At 40.7% G+C, this 21,986-nt stretch overlaps 1 protein-coding gene across 2 annotated transcripts in view; it reads right to left on the reverse strand.

Annotated features, from left to right (window-relative positions):
• Positions 1-8,040: 8,040 nt before the first annotated feature.
• The window catches only part of PXDN (peroxidasin), an 81,326-nt gene continuing 67,380 nt past the window's right edge, over positions 8,041-21,986 (reverse strand). Inside the window, exons 17-22 of one of the 2 annotated variants that reach the window (XM_063125111.1) lie at positions 20,804-20,938; positions 17,594-17,802; positions 16,605-16,725; positions 11,523-11,655; positions 10,398-10,511; positions 8,041-8,888 (exon numbers count right to left, since the gene is read on the reverse strand). In XM_063125111.1, coding sequence (XP_062981181.1) covers positions 8,763-8,888; positions 10,398-10,511; positions 11,523-11,655; positions 16,605-16,725; positions 17,594-17,802; positions 20,804-20,938 — 838 coding nt within the window. In that variant the 3' untranslated portion in view covers positions 8,041-8,762. Of the gene's footprint in view, positions 8,889-10,397; positions 10,512-11,522; positions 11,656-16,604; positions 16,726-17,593; positions 17,810-20,803; positions 20,939-21,986 lie in introns of those variants that run through there. The other variant, XM_063125112.1, reaches the window with a different exon arrangement.

The raw sequence follows: 21,986 nt of genomic DNA on the forward strand, positions 1-21,986 counted from the left end.
AAGGCTTTATTGTGATTATTTTCCTTGTTCAAGATCTTCCAATAACTAAAGTAGTTTTATCAACGCAAGTCAAAAAACACTCTTCTCCCCCACCACCATTTTTAAAAGAAAGTAAAAGAAAAGAAATCTCTGCTTTTGGCATTCCTACGTCAGAACATACATTCATTTAGGGCACAATCGTACGCATATCTAGACAGAAAAAAGCTGTAGGACTTCTTTTTCCCCCCTGTCCAAATAGCATACGATTGCATTCTTAGTTGATTATAAACAGCAGTTACTCAACCGCAAGGACCAGTAAACTGGCCAGAGATATAGTCACTACTGAGAAGCAGTACACTATGCTTTGTCTTATTTAACCATTTGCTTTAATTCTTTAGCAGAAAGGCAGAATATAAATTAACTTATAGACCCTAGAGAACACCTGGATGCTTCGGGATTTCCAGATCCAAGGTCAGAGACATTGCTCTTACCTTGGAGGAGGGAAAGGGAAAGAACTGTGGTCAGGCACTCAACCTCAGAGAGGGAGTACATGAGCCATCTCAAGGCCTCTCCAGCCTCCTTCCCTCCCCCGTTCCAAGCCCCTGAGCAGAATGGGCAAAAAATCCCATCCAGCAAAAATGCAGAGCAGGAGGGGTAGTGCTCCTCTAATTTTGCATTAGATGCTCATAAGCCTCTCAGTTTGGAGCCTTACAAAAGCATCGGGGAGTGTAAACAATAGGATTGCACCCCAATTAATTAATTAATTAAGGACAGCCCTTCCCTAAATGGCATTCCTGCATAATTAGCAATTTAACACAAATGGCCTATCATACATGTGATTCATTATGCTTGTGGGGTTGTGCAGTGGTTGGGTGGAGGAACAAGAATCGAAGTAAAAGAATTCTGGGTACTCAAGATAGATAAATCCAACACGTGCAAGAGACAAGTTTATGAATCCAAGTAGTATCTTGAACATGTTTCAAGCAATAAATTATGTGGTAGAAGCCGGTTGGTCTTTTTGAAACGAGACATCTACAAAAATGCAAGTTGTGAATTATTTTTGTCCCTGGGTAAAATGTGTTGGATTTATATGATGGATTCAGAAAAATTGTCTCCTGCCACCACTGGCTTGCTTCTCTTTGTAGCACTGCCCTTTTGATGAGCTCTGCTTAACTTAGGAATCCTAGTCTGGACAGTTAGCTTTAACTATGACAGTACGTGTTCCCCAGTTCTGTAAACTGATGGCTTACTCGTAGCACGGGTTTTTCGCTGTGCAGGGCTCCTGACACACAAATGAGGAACCTTTTGTTTTGACTTGCATTAAAGCTGACTAAGCATGGTAAACATCTGGTAGATCTTAGGAGGCACAGCATGAGAGACAAAAACTGACAAGAGACTCTCCCATGGGGAATCTCAAATTTCAGATCTGCATAAGAAAGAACAATGCCAAAGTTGTATTTCTTCAAAGCACTTTGACAAAGGAACAAGCCAGTGAAGTGATGTCCACCAGTTGTCAATTTGGCAAAGTGTCTGAATATGCACAGAGGTAAGACTTTTAACAGTACAGATAGTTTCTAAGGCCCTTTTTACCTATGCTGCACAGAATTTTATAGCTGCCTGCCAAAAATGCTACAGCAACCGCTTGCTGAAAGTCTTCCTTATCCCTATGGCAACAGCTGAAGCAAAAAGTTGTTCTTGGGACAAGTGGAAAATATGTTATGAGAAAACCAGACATTCCAAAGGGAGGCAGAGGGAAAGGATCTCTGCGATTTACCAGCAGCAAAGGACGCTAAAGTTATCATTCAAAACATGTCGAAAGAGAGCCAACTAGCACAAAGGGAATGAAGGTGGAGAGAATTTAGACTAGTTGGCTGCAGTCCTGGTTAAATTCTGTGATAAGTAGAGGTAAAAGTGGTGGATTGGTGAAGCTAGGCCAAACTAGAGGTTTGCTTGATCTGTAGAATGCAGCTATGTATTTTGTTTCCCTCCAATTAATTATAGGGGGTAGAATCTTGCTTGGAATGCAGCATGGAGGGGGAGGCTTATCTCTTTCCTCCCCAGCACTATCAGAGTGAACCTATCCGCCTCCCCCTGCCATTCCCACCAGCACATGGCTAGAATACTTAGATAAAAGTCTCCATTGCCTGTAAATACAGGGAATCAAGATACAAAGGTGCATGGTGCATGTCAAGCAAATGTCTAGTTTGGTCCTGAGATGTTTCTCTCAAGCTCTACAGTGGCCTTAGCTAGACCAGGCTATATACTGGGGTGAACCCCGGGATTGTCCCTGTGCGTCCACATGATGCACAGGGGATCCTGGGATCAGGGAGGGATCATCCATCCATTGCCCTGGGATAGAGCCCTCCCCTTTGGGCCCACTTTTTCTGGGGTCCTGGGCTGAGCCTGAGACCATGGAACATGTTTGCCCGTTTCCGCAGTTTGTCCTGGCTCCGTGTGATTACTTGTGCGGAGCCAGGAGCCGCACATGGGGCACAGTGCTCCTCAGGAGTGCTGCGCCCATCGGGATTAGTGTGGGGGGAGCGGGGAAACCAAATTAAATTTAAAAAACCACTAACCTTCAGTGCACGAGCGTTCGTGTGCTGCCGTCGCTTTAAAAATAAAAAATGGCGGGCACGGCACCTCTCTTCCTGAGGTCGTTGCATTTTATGTGTAAATGGGGGAGAGCAAAAGGTAGGTCTAGCTAAGGCCAGTGATTGAAGACTAAATAGTGACAGTGAGGTATATTGTGTGAATGTGACATTCCAAACAGTTTTAGATTTGATTATGTCTGTGAGAAATGTCCCAATTGTAAGGGTAGTTCAGCTACTCTCCCTTGCTGGAGATATTCAAACAGAGGTTGGACAGCCATCTGTTGGAGATAATCTAGCTCTGGATTTTCCGTATCAAACAAGTGGTTGGACATGATCAGGGTTACACAACTTGTGGTCTGCAGGTGGCCTCATCTACTCCATGGAGCCCATGGAGTTATGGTGACCCCACTCCAGAGATGGGAGATAAGTGCTAGCAAGGGAAACCCTTCCCTTGCCTCTGAGGTTTCCCTTGCCAATGCTAGTGCTAGCAAGCAGTGTGGGCTCCAGGGTTTGGACGCCCCTTGGACAAACACCATCAATGGGCCTCCTCTCTCAGTGTGTCTACCTTCTCACTGCTGTTGTCACCAGCTGCGATGGTGTCTCATCCTCTTTCTCATCAGCATTGCTCCCACTGGCTTGCTTGACATGAGACCCAGTGAGGAAGTAGGCAATGGCATGTATTGCTCCTTCTCACTACCACTTGGCCTAGGCCAGAGTGAGAGGCAGGTGAACAAGCAGGTTGCAATGATGAAGAGGAGCAACTCCAGGATGCTCTTGCCAGTTGGACAGTGGACGGTAGGGGCCCTTGGCAGGGCCTGCTCTGCCTACTCTAGATTCCAACCCTGTTAGCAAGGGGAAATTTCCATTATTTCTCTAGTCCTAGCAAGGGAAATCAAAGATGTATGCGTAAGTGTCAGGTTCTGTCCTGCAGCACCAGTGCACCTTGCCGGCCGCAGAATGGTTGCAGGATCCACGCTCATATCATCAAGCCCTCACAGGTGGGCTGATGCAGATCAGCTGGGAGCAGCCAGGAAAGGGCTATATAAGAACTGCATTTCCACTCCAGCTTTACCACAGCAACACGGTCTCCTGTGCCTGCTGCAGCCCATACCTGACCACCTGCAAATCCTGGACCTTGCCGTGCCTGACCTTCTGTTTCTCCTGACTACGCCTTTTGCCTCTGGCCCTGCCTGAACTCTGTTTGCCTCTGGACTCCGAACCTTGCTTGCCTCTGGACCTTGCCTTTTGCCTCAGGCCCTGCCTGGACTCTGTTTGCCGGTTCCATCCCGGCCCCGGCATTTCTGTGCTGAGGTCTTGCCGCCCATGCCCCGGACCCTGACAGTAGGAGTGTGCATGTGGGTGCTCCTGTGTGCACATGTCAGGATATGTTCACCCCTGCCCTACAAAACCACCTCCTACTTTATGATTCCATGTATTTTGCAAATCTGATGGGTCAAATTACCGGAGATGAAATCAAGATGATGAGTGTTTGGTATGCCACGTTTACATTCAAGGTTCCCATTTCGATTAGTACCTCATACATTTTCACTGCTCAATTTCCATTTGCACCTAGAATCTTGTTGTTGCTAGTTTTGTTTCTTGAACGGTGTTAGCCGTTTTTTGGATCCTGTTCTTTCTAGGCATCACATCATCGAGAACAGGTACCCCCTTTGTATTTTTACTTACATGTAAATGTTTTTTTGCCGGGGGGGGGGGAATTACCATGACTCAGTCTAAAAATGTGACCTGTTTATTGTAAATGAGAAGCATTCATAACAGTGCAAACAATTCTTTGGTAGATTTATTCAGTACAATAAAAATAACTAAGATTTCACTTTTGGTAGGAGTTTTTTCTTTTTAAAAAAGTAAATAAATATGGAACAATCGCAACTGAAGACATACTGAGAAAGTGATCAATCAGCCATTGGCCACGGTCACAAAAGTGTTACATGAGCTTTTAATCAGCAGAAAATGTAAAAACATATTTGTTTGTACAATGTTTGATTTCTTTTAAAACTTTGGAATAAGACCTATTTCCTAATCCAGTTTACTACCAGATGTTTAGTAGCAATAAATGCTGGAATTTATATCATTTTACATACTATTTGAACAAATACTGATTAGACATCTGCTTTATTTTAACAAGAGAAACCAGAGGTATGTTTGGTTAAAACATACATGGAAAAGATATTCTTAAGTGGGTAATGCTGCAATCCTACATCCACTTCCCTGGAGTAAACCCCACTGAACTCAATATGACTTACTTCTGAGTAGGTGTGCACAGGATTGCACTGTAAAATACCTGAGCAGGTTGTGTGGCACTGGAAATAAATGATAAGCAACTCTTTAAAACTTCAACTGGTTTTATATAGCCAGCAACATGCTTCAATTATGATAGCTGCCCTCATTTAGAAATCTGTCCAAACATGTAGGAATTTTAGGTAAAGGCCTGAAAAGCAATTTATAAGAGTATTGAAAGATCTAGATTGACGTAATCTCTAAAATTATGTATGATATGTAAAATATGCTTTCTCTCCCAAGGCCACCAAAGCCAAACCTTTATGGATCAAATTGCCTTTACAGTTTAATCCTGTGTATGTTTATTTGGATGTAAGTCCCAATAGGTTTAGTGGGGTTTACTCCAAAGTAACCTTAAACAGTTCTTTGAAATATGATTTTTCATCTCATATGTACTCCTGACATATTTGGTTTAACACTACCACTTATAGATGCTATTGCTGTCCCCACCAAATGAGTTTCTTGGTTGATTTCTCTTTTTGAAGGTGTATCATATAACATTTATCAAATGATAACCGCCAGGGAATTATTAAATGGATATTTGGATTATCATACAAACTAAGTAGACAATAGGAAAATGTCCATGAATTTGCCTTTTTTGCATATGGCATTTCATTGTTTTAATTCCAAAACCCTAAATCCTAATACTTTAAACTCAGCTGTAGTTTTCCCAAACTACAAAATGAGTTGGGACTTCAAGAAATATATCTGACTTTATAAAATTAAGACTTGTTTTATGGATAAGCATCATCAATGAAACCAAACACGCCTGTCAAATGAGGTATGAGAGTTTTCCTTCACTGAGCGTAATAATACATTTTGGTTATAAAGAGGCAATATTGAAGATACAAAAGTAAACAATGGCAAGTTAATGTAGACAAACATTCAACAGTGCTTTTAAAAACCTTATGTGGGTGACAGATTCACAAAATAGTAATTATTACCATGGTTTTGACACAAGGACTAAGGTGAAAAATAGATTCTATGTAAAACTAGGCAACCTTGAAAATGAAACTTTCTTTTAAATGTTAAAGAACAGCTAATCCCTGTTTCATAAAGCTGCTGTCCGATGGACTTTCACTATCATGCATATCATTCAGTGCTATCCACCAAGCTCTGCTTCAGTATAATCTACTCCCTCCCATTTATTTTAAAGGGAGTTACATTGAAAAAGGGCTTTAGCAGCACTTAAGGGTGCATGCCTTTATATAAGGACTAGTGTGTAACAGTTGCTTTCATTTTCACATTTTCATGATAGTATTATAGATAATCACATGTACTGGCATGTAAGGGGATATATACACTGTATGAGGAACATATTGGGTTCTACCAGCAAGAAGAGCAGGAATATGGAATCTTCAATAACGCTACAAGAGGCAGAAATATAACAGATGAAGCTTTTCCCATCCTTGCATTTTGATGCCAAGAAAAGCTGTATCGCTTGGCAAGCAACTACTGAAGGCACAAGAACCCTGCTATTAAAAAAATAAGGTGGAAGAGGTCCTGGAAAATGCAGGACTTGAATCAGACCAAGATCTTGAAAAATGGCTCATTCAGACATGATGTAATAGTCTGAGAGGTCAATATGCCATTATTTAAAACAAATGCATTCAGCAGTTACATATATAAGATGCCAAAAGGGATGGTGTATATAGTTCATTATTTTAATAATCATTTGATTTATTTCTGTGTTCCTACCTATCTTTACCTTGCAGAAATGGTAAAGGAAACTTTTGTTTGTTCCTTCCCATCTGTGCACGAGACGTGAGTAAAGCACAATTAACTGTGAAAAGCAAAGTGATCTTCTATGAAAAGAGATCTTCTATATAAGCAATCTTGATCCTACATTTTAACATAACTCAGAAAAAATAGCTATGCCTTTAAATTTGGGCACAGATGCCTAAATGATTTCAATTATAACTATGTTATCATGTGCTTAAGTGGTTCATTAAACCAAGCTGGACTATTCAGTATTATGTTGTGATAAGTCATATAGTAGCCCAGCCACGGGGACATACCTTCTCTTGTTGATTGCAGAACAGGGGATGCCTGGCATAGGAACTACATATTGACTGAATATAGGAACTATATGAGGAGCTGGCTTAATTTGTGTTAGGGATCAAACAGTTTCAGCCCTCGCATCCATTTTCAATAGCAGGGCTCAACCTTGGAACATATGAATTAAGACAAATGGAAGCATCTCTGAGCAGGTGGAAATGTTACCACTAAATAACTAGAAAGAATCTTCATACCCCAGGGGTTATGGAGCAGAATAGGGTGATTCCCTCTCCTCTCTGCACCACAACCCCCATAAATTCTCAAAATCTGCTCCACAGAGTTGTGGAACCTTCTGGACTAGATTTTGGGAGGATGCGGAGGGCTTCAGAGGTGATGAGAAGAGAAGAAATCCTACTTGCACAACATTGGGTTGTGCCCTACTTTTCTAGAAATTAAGTTGGGATCAGAGGCAGTTTGCGAGTACCACTGTGGAGTGTCTTTGGGTTTTCAGTGCTGGAGATGGGAAGCCTTACTCCCATCCACTTATATATGAGACCGGGACATCTTGAATGTTCCAACACAAAGAATATCCTCTCACAGGATAGGATAAAAATTGAAGATGGGGCATGGAAGGTCCAGGAAAATCAGGGAAGTCGACAGTTTAAACTAAAAATATGCAGTGGTCAGGGCAATTACCTATTCAGCCAAGAAATACATTTTTCCTCAATAGCTAAAAATAGGTGTCTGAGTTTGTTTGTTTTGTTTTAGCAGTGCCTTTTTTCTCATAAGTATGTATACTTGTGAATTAGATAATTTATTGTTTTATATTACATCCAATTTTTGGAGCAAGACTCAGCGAGGTGTTAACATATATTTATGCCTATGATTTCTAACCATCTCATAAAGGAGGGTACTTGCAGTCATTGGCTAGGAGAGTTTAATACTGCCAGGGGTGTGGAAGAAACCTATACTACTATAAAGGAAGCCTCACCATCCTTTAGAAGGGGCACCACCAGACAAAGTGGGGATGAGTGAATGTTGTAATAACGTAATGCCATGACTAGCTACCCTAAGTTGAATGCTAGTTTCAGAAGGAACTCAGGACCAAACTAAATACTCTGTAATCATGCAGAACAGTTATGCACAATAGTTTTCCTTAATCTTGTGTAAGTCAGATTGGGACCATGGTGCTCCAGGAGTGGGGAGTGTTAAACCTTCCTCCCACCCATTTTTCTTCTGTGGTTCCACCCCCCACCCCCAATGGGGGGTTGGGAATTTTAAAAAGTAGTCTTGAGTGACTCCAATGAATTTCAGGAGGTGGGGGAGGAATGGATGGGGGAAAGGTTTATATCTCCCTTCTTGGAACACTATGGTCCCAAACCGAATCAGGGCCATGTTCACTTATACAAGAGTAAGGAAAACAATCGTGCATAGCTAAACTGTGTATAATCAGTAGAAAGTTTAGTCTGGCCCTCAGACCACCTCTATTATGGTATGAGATAGATTGCATGCTAGGCATCAAAAGTGGACCAGAAAATATGTTTTTATCCAAGTAAATGGCACTTGACTTCCATCCACCAGTGTATGAAGAAACAGAAAACAGCTCGGGAGCCTAAAGCCACTTGACAAAGGCTTCTTTAAAAAGTAGCACCAGTTTTCATTTGTTGAACCTGAGAAGCTTTAACACAAAATTATCCTGACCTGTGTTGTGTATTCCCTTTCAGTTCTTGTGTTTTTTCAATGGGCAAGCAAGTAAAATTATATATTTTCTTACACTGTTACACCATCATTTGAATGCTGTCCTGTAACGTCTTGACTCGCAGTTGTGGTTTTAAGCCTATTGTTACTTGTATTTGCCATCAGCAGATATCTGTATGTGACCATTGCAAAGCAGACTTAAGGTTTATTTTCCTTGCTAATAGTTTGTTTTAAGCAGACAGGACAGCAAACTCCTTTGAGCTTCACAGGTGTCACGCAATTATTTGGAGGACACGATTCCACGTAACAGGTTATCTGGCCAATCTGTGTTTGGAGAATCATAGCAAACATTTAGCACATAAACATAATTAATGCTTAATAAATAAAGACTTCAACATTTGCATTATTTGGGAACTACTCCCTACAATAGGTATTATGACTTGAGTTACGGACACAGAAACATCAGCTACTGCAATTCTGAACCCAGAAACATTCACTAATGTTTCCTATCAAACCAAACCAAACCAAGCTAAATTTTAGATTTTTAATATAATGGTTATTAATGTCAGGTATTGTCCCTAACTCACAGATCTATCTATGTAATGACAGATTAAGGCCTTTGCTAGACCTACCGCTTATTCCAGGATGGAGGAGGGATGATCTCGCGTTGGGAATAAAGCGAGATCCCACCCTTGTTTACACATCAGGCAAGGTGACCTCAACAAGAGAGCCGTCGTGCCCACCATTTTTTTAAACTTTTAAAGGGCTGGCTGCGCACGAGCGGATGAGCGACGAACAGTAAGATTTTATTTTTTTTAAAAAAAAAATCTCGCTCCCCCCACCTTGCCCCCAAGGGGCACAGTGCTCCTGGGGAGTGCTGCGCCCCGTGTGTGGCTCCCGGCTCTGCGAGTAATTGTGTGGAGCCAGGAAAAGCCGCGGAAATAGGCCACACGCTCACGGTCTCAGGCTCAGACTGAGACCATGGGAAAAAGCGAGGCCAAAGGGTAGGGCTATATCCCGGGGCCAGGGAGGGTTGATCCCTGCCTGAGCCCAGGATTCCCTATGCATCATCTGGACTCACAGGGACGATCCTGGGTATCACCCCGGTATATAGCCTGGTCTAGCAAAGGCCTAAGAGTGCAATCCTCTGCATATCAAAAGTAAGTGCCATTGCGTCAATGGGATTTACTTCCAGGAAAGTTGTTATAGGACTGCACTGCAAGAGACTTCAATGGGCACAACAAACAGGGCACTGAAGCACCACATATTTACAGATATTATGAAGACAGTGACCCTGATCAGACGACACGCTAAGCCAGTGTGGGTAAGCATTTTGAGCTAAACATTATGGCTTAGCGTGTTGTGTGAACCGTGCCTAACCATGGTGGCTACAAAACCACGGTTTAAAGACACTCACTAACCATTTGCTGCAAAAGGGTTAGAGGCCTAACCATGGCTTAGCATGTTGTCTGAACAGGCCTATTAACTAACAAGTAGTTTATCTTGAAAATAAAGATGCTTTGCCATGGTTAGGCCACTAACCTTTTTGCAGCAAATGGTTAATGAGGGCATTTAAACCGTGGTTTTGTAGCCACCATAGTTAGACATGGTTCACACAACACACTAAGCCATAATGTTTAGCTCAAAGTGCTTAACTACCATGGCTTAGCGTGTCATCTGAACATGGTCAGTCAGCATAAGGCTGCAATCCTATGCACACTTACCTGGGAGTAAGCTTCACTGAACACAGTGGGACATATGTCCAAGTAAGCATGCATAGGACTGGGGTGTAATACGTGTTAAAACATGAAAATGTATGTTCTCTCTACTCACCTTGCATTCACACGTGGTGCATGGGTCTTTTTTCCAAGTTTCATTACTGGAATAAGATTTACCCTTTTCATCAGTGCATTCAGTTCTACTAAGCCGTGATTCAAGTTTCTTTATCTGAAGACAGGAAAACCTGATTAATCCATCTATGCCATAAATGTTTCCATTTACCTTGTAATCCAGTAAACTCACTGAACAAAACTTTCTAAGCACTCAAATTACATCAAGTTCATTTTACTGAGAGACAATGTACTAACAAATATACATGTTCAAAGATGCTTTCATCAATATTAAATGATAAAATAATATTAGGCCTATAGTTCATATCTTAATTCTAATAAAACATTATATATGGGGAAATAATGCAAGTTTTAAATCTCTCTCTCTCTCTCTCTCTCATCCTGCTCCCAGTAAATTCCTATTCAGACTGCTAATAAGGTCCAATATCCTGCAGTTCTTCCAAGGAGATCAAGGCAGCGTACATGGTTCTTCATCCCCCCACCCCATTTTATCCTCACAACAACCCTGTGAGATAGGTAAGGCTGAGAAATAGTGACTGGCCCAAGGTCACCCAGTGAGTTTCATGGCTGAGCAAGGAACTGAGCCTGGGTCCAAAACTCTAACCACTACACCACACTGGCTCTCAAGATAATGTCTTGCTTCAATGACATTTCACAGCCGGCAACATAAAAGAATTGTATTTATATAGTATATTCTACTGGTGTATTCTCTCAAGACACATGACATTGGATCTTAAGATGAACAGAAGGGCATTTGATCCAGCAGAAGCTCCAATTAATTTTTGCATATTCCCCACCATTCTGCAGCACCTGTCCACCAACTCTTTACAGCAGACTTTCGGATGCGCAGAGGAGAGAGGAATCGGTGGCCATCTTTATCCCCCTTCCATTACCCGGTGCTGGGAGCATCTTTCCAACTGATTGTATTCACTCTTTTATACAAAAAACAGGGAGCTTATGCCAGCAATCCTACACAGTTATGTGGGAGTCAGCTCATGGGACTAACGTCTGAATTGATATGTAGGACGATTGCACTGTTGGTTTTACATTGCAGAAACATTTCTATGCCATACAGTCTAATATTTTATGAAGAACTGTTTATGTTCACCTGATTTCTGAGGTCTGTAATTGTTTTTTGCATATCTCCAACAAATTCTTTGAAGTCATTCATTATGGGTGATTTCTTGCGCTCATCAAAGGCTGAAATGGTGCTATTAAAAAGTGCATTCTCCCTTGCAAAACTGCAACAAGGAAAAAAAAGGAAACATATTGAACATGTGCAATTCTTTTTAAAAATGGATGTTTTCATAATGATTGTTACTGTGTGCAGGATGACTATAAACATCACACTGCACGGGTTTTGTGATCTGGCTTGCTGAAAGGTGGAAGTTGGAAGACAGAGTGGTTCAGTCCTAAGAATATTCCACAGAATACTAGAAATCTAGTGTATAGATCCTAGATTGCTCAGCAATTACATAAGTCACTATCACTAGCATAGCCCACCTCACATGGCTGTTGTGAAGAAAATAAACTATAATGGGGAGAGAAAAAGTAAAATAGCTGTCACTGCTAAAAAAAAAAATAAGAAGTTATTGAGGCTGTTTCCATGCATAAAAGGAATAATAGGTATATGTTTATCTATGGCAATCTCTGTAAAATGCAAGAAGAATACTTTCTTTCTAAAATAACAACAGCAACAACAATGGTTCACACTATGGAAACCTGTGATTTGATTCTGGGTCCCTACAATGCAGGCTGTCTCAACCTATTGCCCTCCAGATGTTTTGGACTACAATTCCCAGCAGTCCTGGCAACTGGCCTTGTTGGCTGTGTCTGGAGATCATGTTCATGGAGGGATAATGGCTATGAATCCTAATTATTGGAGGCTGATGGCTCCAATGTTAGCTGAGTGATGAATCTGCTCTGGGTTTCAGTCAGAATCAGTATGGGTTCTAAAGAATCTATCCAAGGAGCTGAACCCCACTCCCAAAATCGGTTCAGAACATTGGATAGAATCATAGAATCATAGAATAGCAGAGTTGGAAGGGGCCTTCAAGGCCATCGAGTCCAACCCCATGCTCAATGGAGTTCCTTTGCTCCTTTGGAGTTCTGAGTGTTCCTGACTGAAACCCAAAGCAGGTTCACTGCCCCACTGATATTGGACCCATCAGCCTCCACTCCTTCTGATGGCTATACCCTATGCCCAGTGTCGGAGGCAGTACGCCTATGTAACCCAGTTGCTGGAGAACATGAGCAAGAGGGTGCAGTTGCACTCATGTCCTGCTTGTGGGTTTTCTGTGGGCAACTGGTCGGCCACTGTGTGAACAACATGCTGGATGAGATGGACCCTTGGCCTGATCCAGCATGACTCTTATGTTTATATATTCAAGTCCAAAGCATCAGGAGGGCACAGGTTCAAGAAGGTTGATCATGCATACATAATATGCACATGCAACCAAAAATGGTGGTGGTGGGAGATCAGTATGGATGTTAAGTGTTATGGGGAAATTGCAAGCACATGCAGTACGTAGATGTGGCTGTGGCAGATATTTTGCATAGATGTAACATGGAGTATGGCACAGACCCTTAATGTAACATTTTGATTCCAGAGACATTAAAAGTGTAGTCGTAACTGAGCCTTTATTGACCAACTTGAAATTCTGGCCTGAAAGGCTGCTTAAGTGCATTTGGACTAGTTGTTTAGCTTTCTCCATCTATTGCTCAATCAGATTTAAGTGTCTGAATTGTTTTAAAATTCTTGACCAGGCTGACTTAACAACTGATAATTTGATCTTTTTTCCTGTTACTGCCATTAACATGAGGCGTGAAAATCCTATTAACATAGCCTCTCTAATTGGCTTTTCACAATCCTGGTCTCTGAGGTATTGAATTGATTGGTCCCTGTAACACGAGGTAAGATTGGAAATCTCCAAATCGGAATGTCTGAGATTTAAACAGAGGCAAAATAAAGAACCCACCACCTTTTCCTGTCCCTTATTTCCTGATGGATGTGACATACTGGAGCTTCTCCAGGGTCCAGGGAACATGCTTCTAATGCCATTTTGAAAAGGCATGAAACTAGGTTCTCTGGCACCATGCCAATCCTGGGCCCTGACCGGTAATCCTGTTTCTGCCAGATAGTGAAGTCACACAATTAAACTAAGTAATCCTGTATTTTAGAAAGATTTTGTCTAAAGGGGTATCTGTTGTTCATCTTAATATTGCTTAGTTACACAATTTCCTGGACTTCATGCCAAAAGAAGCAAGGGGAACTAAAACTTTAGTTGGGGCAAAAAGGATACTCCTTCATCTTCTTTACCACTGGTATTTATTTCAGGGCACTACGTTGGCCTTAACAAATGTAACGGTGACAGTTTTGAAATTTTAGTCCTTGCAAATAAATTTAAAATGCCATACAGCCTTGGACGGAAACTTTTTATCCCATGCAAACACAGTGGAGGATCAAAAATGGCAAAGCAGGGGGACTAACCCCCAACAATGGTAGTGATGTCTGATGGTGCTATTTAGTGCCAAACAAGACGCTGATGTAATTAAATAATTTGAAAGAGTTAGAATTCACAGAGGAAAGACCAGATGTCAATCATAATTTTCCTAATAACTAGATGTTTTGAAAAAGGTATTGCTGATACAGAATTCTTGGCATAAACTTTACTGCATCCAGAAAAATAATACTGATTGGCAGGTGTTCCTTTTATCAGGCTTTATATTCTGTTGACTTAAAATAAAAGTCAGTATTACATTCCTGGACTTCAGTAGACTAGAAGTTGTTTTTCTAATAAATGGTTTAATCTTCTCCCTCTGCCATATTAATGGAGATAAGGAAAGCATAGGAAAGCCAGCCAAGATAAGGATAAAGAATGCAGATTTTAAAGTATACAGCAGTAAGACAATACATGCACTACTATTCGCCAATGAATAATGTATTATCTATAGAAAAGAATTCCCTATTCCAGTCAATGCTCAAATTTAAGCAAATGTATTCTGTTTTATTTATTTATTAAAAAAACTTGAGAATACTTAAAATACAGTGGAATGGTTTGGTTCTAAAGTGAAATGCAAAGGAGTATAGGATCCAGAGTTAAGGTCTCAAGGTATTAGTCCCAGTGTGCCTCGTTGCTGACCTAACTGTACTGTACAAGGATTGGAGAGAGGGGGGCACAGGCTACCAGCTCTTTTGACCATCTTAAAAGTCACCAAAGTGGAGCAAAGCTTGGTATACTGTCAGCCTGTACTCAAATATTTTGTGTTACTATTCACTACTTCTTCGCATTCTAGAGGTCTTACCACTAGAGGATAGAGTGGCCAGTTTTAAGAGCACGGAGAATGCCAAGTGATTTTACCCTGCCAGTCACAGAATACTGGGTTGTATCTAATTAGTTCCTCCTGCCTTTGGGATGTCTTCAATAAACACAACAGGAGGGAGACTAGTCTCTTTCTACCCTGCAGCCTGTCCTTAAAATCTACTTTGGATGATTGAGGGACCCTATTTGGAGGGTGGGGAGTGCCAGGGCCTTCAGGAGGAGAGAGGAGGAGGAAACTGTGTTGTATGAGTGGAAGTCCACTTGCACAACACTGGATTTCGCCCTTTATATCATAGGAACAGTACAGTGCACATTTCTACTGTGCATATTTGCTTCTAAACATGATAATCAATGCAATTACAGTAAGAACCTGAGCTTGGATCTCTTTGTAGCTTTGTAAACCGCCCAAAGAGCTTCGGCTATGGGGTGGTATATAAATGTAATAAAATAAATAAATAAATAAAGATGAAAAACAGAATGAGGCTAAACCAGTGGTATGCAACATGGTGCCCCATGGGCTCCAATCTGCCTCCAGACACCTTTCTTGCCACCTGCCAATGTTCCCTACCCCTCCCACATAAAAAGATAATACTAAGACATTTTGTTTTGAAAAAGGTTTCCATTGGTGCTGAAAACTGTGGGTTCAAATAAATTGGTTAGTGTATCAGGGGTCAGACCCCACTCTGAGGGGTCTTCCTTTGCCTTGTAAACAGGTGGGTTTTGTGCGTGTGCATATTTTGGACAGGTTGTTTATCCCTTGCCATTACTCCCAGAGCAGCCATCTTGTGGTGACACCCAGGACAGTTTATCAATTTGTTGAAAGTGTCTAAAAAAGTTGCCTAACCCTGGAATAAAGTATAAAACCAGTTTATGGTTGTCTCATGTGCTCTGCATCATACAGACGTTGTTTTCATTCTGTCCTTCCTTCCCTCGCCACCCTGGCCTTTTTTTTTTACCTCACTGGAAACAAGCATATATTAAAAGACTGAGTCAGACACAAATGAAAACTGAAGACTTAGTGAATGACTTGATCAGTGTTTTTCAACTTTAAAATATGAAATAGTAGCAAATGTTTGCACTGGCTAATTTCCAAAGATGATATCATATCACAGGCTTTGCGACCTGAAGGCTATGTTAGAAATGTGAGACTGTTACAGAGTGTAACACACAATACTTGAGCATATCTCCCACTTACCCACTATCTTACTCAAGGCAAAACCTTCCTTCAACCGAAACAGAGAAATTACAGTCTTCAACTTACTAACATATCTTCATCATTCTCTCATGATGAAACAGACAAACGATAACTTAGGAGTGTGGTGGATGCAATCCAGAAATCACTCTGCACATATAAGATTCTTAACTATAAATATGATTTACATTTGAACTATGGTCCATAGTACAGAAAAAATAAAACAATAATCCTGTTCTTGAATTGATATTCTGACATAGACCTTTATTTGCTTTTCTGAGGCTTCCCTTACAGACCACTACTTCTACTATTTTGCTAAATATTTCACATTTAAAAGCTACTAATTTATATTAGGGAAACATATTATACTTCAGCTGGAATGAATTAACATTCTGCTTTCACATTACATTCAAATGGCCACATTTTGGTTCAGAGCTACTTCTCACATAGCCAACACTGCAATGCCAATACCATATATTTACCCCCATTTTTTGTCTCTGTCTCAACATAAATTTCTATAAGCGAAATCATGATCTTGAACATTTGTTTGTGATACAGCAGCAATGGAAGAGCTGTTTTTAAATTATTTATCTTTTAAACTTTAAAGCATTTGAAATGCAAGGAATCTAATTTGTCACAATAACAATAGATGTTTACATATTACAATTACATTTACCTTGTTGTTCTTGACATTTTCATATGCTTTGAAGGCTTGTCTTCACGAAAACTATAATCAAGAGAACGTCTTCCTCGGAAGTGGTAAGAGAATGCATTGAATTGTCCTCTAGTCCTACAGTCTGAAGTTATATAAATAACACTTCAGGTTTTAGAAATATATCATGCACAATAAAATATAAGAGGCTTTTAATAGTCCCTTCTCCTGGCATGGACAATTATTGCATTCAAAAAAATTTAATTCAATCCCATCATCCAAAATCTTCCGTGAAATATCAAGTTCTTTTCAGAAAGAGAGAGGGGCTGATCATGGAATTAAATTTCTATAGCAGAGATGTGCACAGATCCCTTGCTTCGACTTGGACCCCAATTTGGTGTTTTGGAAAATTGCCCACTTTAGTCAGTCTGCTTTAACTCGGTACCCAACCCAAGCTAAGGTTTGGAAATCCAATGCTTCATGCATTGACTATAATGAGAAAACAAAAAATGGCTCAAAATGGGGTTGGTCTCTGCCAGTCATCCCAGCCAGTACTCCCACTCTCTTCTCAAACAACAACAAAACTGACCTTTGAGAAGTGGGCAAGAGGGGAGCATTGCTGGCCCCTCCCTAATGGGAAATGGAAGTTCTGAGCAAATTGAGGATTACATGTTCCCCCCAACATCAGCTTTGTGAGACAAGTGACTCATCCATCATCTCCCCATGAATTTCATGATTAAGATGGGATTGGAACCCTGGTCTCCCTTGTCCAAGTCAGATAATTTATGCTTTATATCGTACTCAATAAGATTTGTACTTTAAGCCGAGAATATCTTGGAAATAATTAATTCAAAAGGGCAACATGGTAACAAATATTCTTAAACCTGTTTATTTGCCTAATAGCTATACAGTATATTTATTTTATTTTATGTGAAAAATGTATACCCTGCATTTTCAAAGTAATTTCAAAACACTTTCTCTCTCTCTCTCCCTCTCTCTGTGTACAGACATACCTTCACAGCAATCTTGCCACATCCTGAGATCCACTTTAGGAATTTCATCACAGCTTCCATAGCCATGTGGGAACTCAGCCACTCTAAAAACATCACGTTGCACTCTGGTTATGTTGTCACCATTGTCACACAGGATTCTGGCAAGGGATGACTGCTTGATCTGAGTCAACTGAGATGGACTAAACACACCAGGGTTCTCATGCCATAACCTGTAGTCTCACGTAAAGTAAGAATAAATTCTTAGACAATTATCAGTTTAAAAATTAATAATAAAGAATTCTAGTAGAGAACATAACTCAATATTATGTAAAATATGGTTTGTATGCATATTCATATTAACAGAATCAAGAAAGGACTGGTGTATTTAATTGGTTATTATATTATTATCATCTCCTTACAGGGTTAATTCTCCTGACATATTTGTAGAATCAATCATATTCTCTCAGCCAACTAAACAAACTCTTTAAATAATGGCTTATCATCCTAGTTTACATTTTAATAGAGCCAGTGTGGTCATGGTCAGTCTGTTGGGGCTGGGAGTCAGGAGATCCCCCACTAGGCCATGGAAGCTCACTGGGTGACTTTGAGCCAGTCAAGGACTCTCAGTCATCCTACACAACAGGATTGTTGTTGTGAAGTCAAAAATAGAGAGGAGGATTATGTATGCCATCTTGAGTTCCTTGGAGGAAAAAAGCAGAATACAAATGCAATCAATCAATCAAATAATACTATTTGAATAAATCCTTACTCAACGTGGATGAGTGGAACGAGCTGCAAGATTTCAATAGTGCCTTGTGCAACACTAAGAAAATTAGAAATGGCCTGTTTAACATTCCAAAACTTTAAGGCTGCAATCCTATATATCAGTGTTCCCTCAACCTGGTGTCCTTTGGATATTTTGGATGAGAACTACCAGCTTTCCAGACCACTGTCCAGGCTGGCTGGGGTTGATGGGAGCTGGTACCAAGCTGGGGAAGGCTTCTATATACACTTACATAGAAGTAAGTGCCACTGAACTCAGTGGGGGTTACTTCTATGTAGACATGTATAATATTGCACTATAGTTGTCCTGTCTACAAACTCAACTGGTAATGGCCTTAAAAGATATTTTACATATGCATGTATATCACTTGACTTCTAGTAATTGAAACTTGACAAGTGACTGAGCACAAACTCCACTGAAAAGCATTGTAACTGGACTGATACAGAAATTCTGTCTATGTTGTTTTATTAAGTATGGCTTATTCCCCCTATATAAGGAAGCATTATAGGTTTCGCAGCAGAAAAGAAAACAATATTAATCATAGGAGGAGAAGCGACAACGTAATCTACATCAGGGATAGGGAAACCAAAGGGGTGCAGGATCTACTTTGGGGTTTTTTACTAGAAGCTCTACCCACCAATGAGCCAGATACAAAATAGTTTCTGAGGAGTGAAGGACTGGATGGCTCAGGGAATGGTGCCAATGATCTGCACACTAAGATCACTGAATTTGAAGTCCTCCCACAAAAATCCACTACTGGTTCCCTCCTCCCCCTTCCAAGCTTTCTTCACTTCAACAGCCTTATTTGGGGGCAGGGAGCTTTTTGTTGTTGTTGCTGTAGTAGTAGTAGTTGTTGTTGTTAAACAACTGGGAATCAGGAACCCTTGCTGATCTGCTGCAAATTATTCTGCGATCTAACAGTACAGCCTTCCTCAACCTGGGGCGCTCCAGATGTGTTGGACTGCATCTCCCAGAATGCCCCAGCCAGCTGGGGCATTCTGGGAGTTGTAGTCCAACACATCTAGAGCGCCCCAGGTTGAGGAAGGCTGTCAGTAGATCCTCATCCATCTCCTGTCTGGCCCTGATGCCCACCAAGCTCACTTTTCTACTCTTTCTCTCCAGTAGAGATGTAACATTTCCAGAAATTCTGAAGCCATGGAAAAGAACTGGATTTTTTCTGGGGGGTTTTGGGGAAGGGAAGGAAATGTTGGGGGAAATTGGGAAAAAAAGTACAATATTAGCACTTTTTACAGATTGAAAGTCACTTTGTTACTTTAGGAACATAAAATGTAATTATGTACACGGTTTGGCATAAAATTATCACATTTGGTATATTAAAAGTACAGTGTATTCAAACAATTATTACAAATTTAATTTACTTTTTCTTTCTTTCAATTTTTACTTGTTTTTGTAGCAAATAGAGCTACAAGCTCCTGAACTGTAAGGAACACATGAACTGTAAGGAATCTCTTTGGTTTTGCCAGTTTATAAGGAGCAGGCAAAAAACAATTTAAAACCAACAACAGAAGAAACCATCAACATTAGTAACAAAGACAATTATTTATGTCTCCACTAGTCCTCCAGTGTCATAAAGCATCCCTTCCCATAAAAAGAACTGAGAAAAGGGGAGGACCAAGGTTTAATGAATATGCATGAAATTTAATAAAACTCATTTTCTGACCTATAGCTATCACTATCAGTTTCAGTCTCTGCTTCAATGGCAGTGGTGTCCCCTAGAGGCAGAAATGCATCTTGCTCTTGCATTTGAGAGTTGTAGTCTCGGTTTGCAACTTAGGACTTGCTTGTCCTCACTGCACAGAAATTGTAATAATCTGATACTGTACATAGTTTTTTAGATATCATTTGTAGAAGTAAATATATGAACACCTTGTCTTATACGTTTTATTCATCATGCTAAAATAAAATATTCCATGATCCATTTTTTCTTCATTTTTTTTCAATTTTTCAGGAAAAAAAAAGCCTTTGGAAAAAGCTGTTTTCCCCCCTGAATTTTTCCATTTTTTTTCCCAGGTCTTCACATCTCTACTCTCTAACTATGCTATCATAGCTGGTAGCCTAACTGAAGATGAGAAAGGGGGTGGACAGACAGGCAGACGCTATGCTTGCAGTGTCATGCAAATCCAGAGGGCAGGGTTGTTTGAGGGCTAGACAACATTCAAATAACCATAAAACAATCCATGGGTTATTTGAGGGTTGTTGACCCTCATACAACCCCTGCCACCTGGGTTTGCACAACACGACAACTGATGGTAAGCTGGGCACACACAGGTGCCATGCAACAATGTTGCCTACGGGGGTGCTTGGCATGATACAAGTCCTCCCAGGTAAATTAACCCATGGTGGGCTGTTGTGTAACGTGAACCAAGTCACTATAGTTGATTATTCAACCAAAAGTCATAAAACTATTGGTTTTACACAGAACTTACCTGTCTCCATCGCGGACACGTTTAAATTGTGTGCTCAAGAGACACATCAATGTTGGTCCCAACCTGCTACCAGGAACTAGTTCTTCTACCATAAGAGCAGGAAATAAATCTATATTCAGCGGTGAGCCATATAATCTATCATAGGAAAAATAAATGATTGTGGATAATCAAAATATATATGAATTCAGCATTATACTGCAATTCAGGACAGCTGAAATTTTACACCATTGAAATCAAAAAGACACCTGTCTGGTTTTGTTACTTTTTTTTTTTTTTTGCTCAGTTTTTGTGTGTTTGGACCTAACATGACCAACTGTTCAACAGGTTCAGCTCTGAGTACCAGACCTCCAATCTTCTTTTTCTGCACCTGTTGTCTGGAGAAGAATATATATTTAGACTGGGACAGAATGCCCCCTCTCCTCAAAGGCTGATCCTACATCTAGCTGTTTAAGCCCTAATTTATTTTTACTTTACCAGTAAAAAAATTAGCACTGGGCTAATTTTTAAAGCACGGTTGTGTAGCTTTGGTCTAACTCAGAAGTTTACTCCCAAAATTTTAAACATTAGCTGGTTCAATAAAACTACTGTATAACTTCCTCTGTATTTTGTGTTTTGGTCAATGAACCTGACAACACTACGCAGTCCAGCACTGAAAGATCTGATTCAGCCCAAGTAGGCAGTTTACTCTAATCCAGGAGAAAGTGTGTCTTTTTCTTTAAAAGAGTTGTCTGAGCTGGGAGTTGGAGGTACTGCATTGCAGTGGTTCCGCTCCTACTTGGATGGCCGATTCCAGAAGGTGGTGCAGGGGGATTATTGCTCTGTGCCGTGGCTCCTAAGCCATGGTGTTCCGCAGGGCTCTATCTTATCCCCTATGCTGTTTAACATTTACATGAAGCCGCTGGGGGAGGTTATCCGGAGATGTGGACTGAGGTGTCATCAATATGCGGATGATACCCAGCTCTACCTTCCTTTTCATCAAACCCAGGTGAGGCAGTGACTGTTCTGAACCAGTGCCTGGGCACGGTAATGGACTGGATGAGGGCTAACAAACTGAGACTCAATCCAGACAAGACGGAGGTACTGTTAGCGGGTGGTTCATCTGTCCGGTGACGTGATGTTTGCCCTGTCCTGGACAGGGTTGCACTCCCCCTAAAGGATTGGGTCCATAGTTTGGGGGTGCTCT

This window comes from Elgaria multicarinata, chromosome 4, assembly GCF_023053635.1.
Source record: "Elgaria multicarinata webbii isolate HBS135686 ecotype San Diego chromosome 4, rElgMul1.1.pri, whole genome shotgun sequence".
Classification (NCBI taxonomy): Eukaryota; Metazoa; Chordata; class Lepidosauria; order Squamata; family Anguidae; genus Elgaria; species Elgaria multicarinata.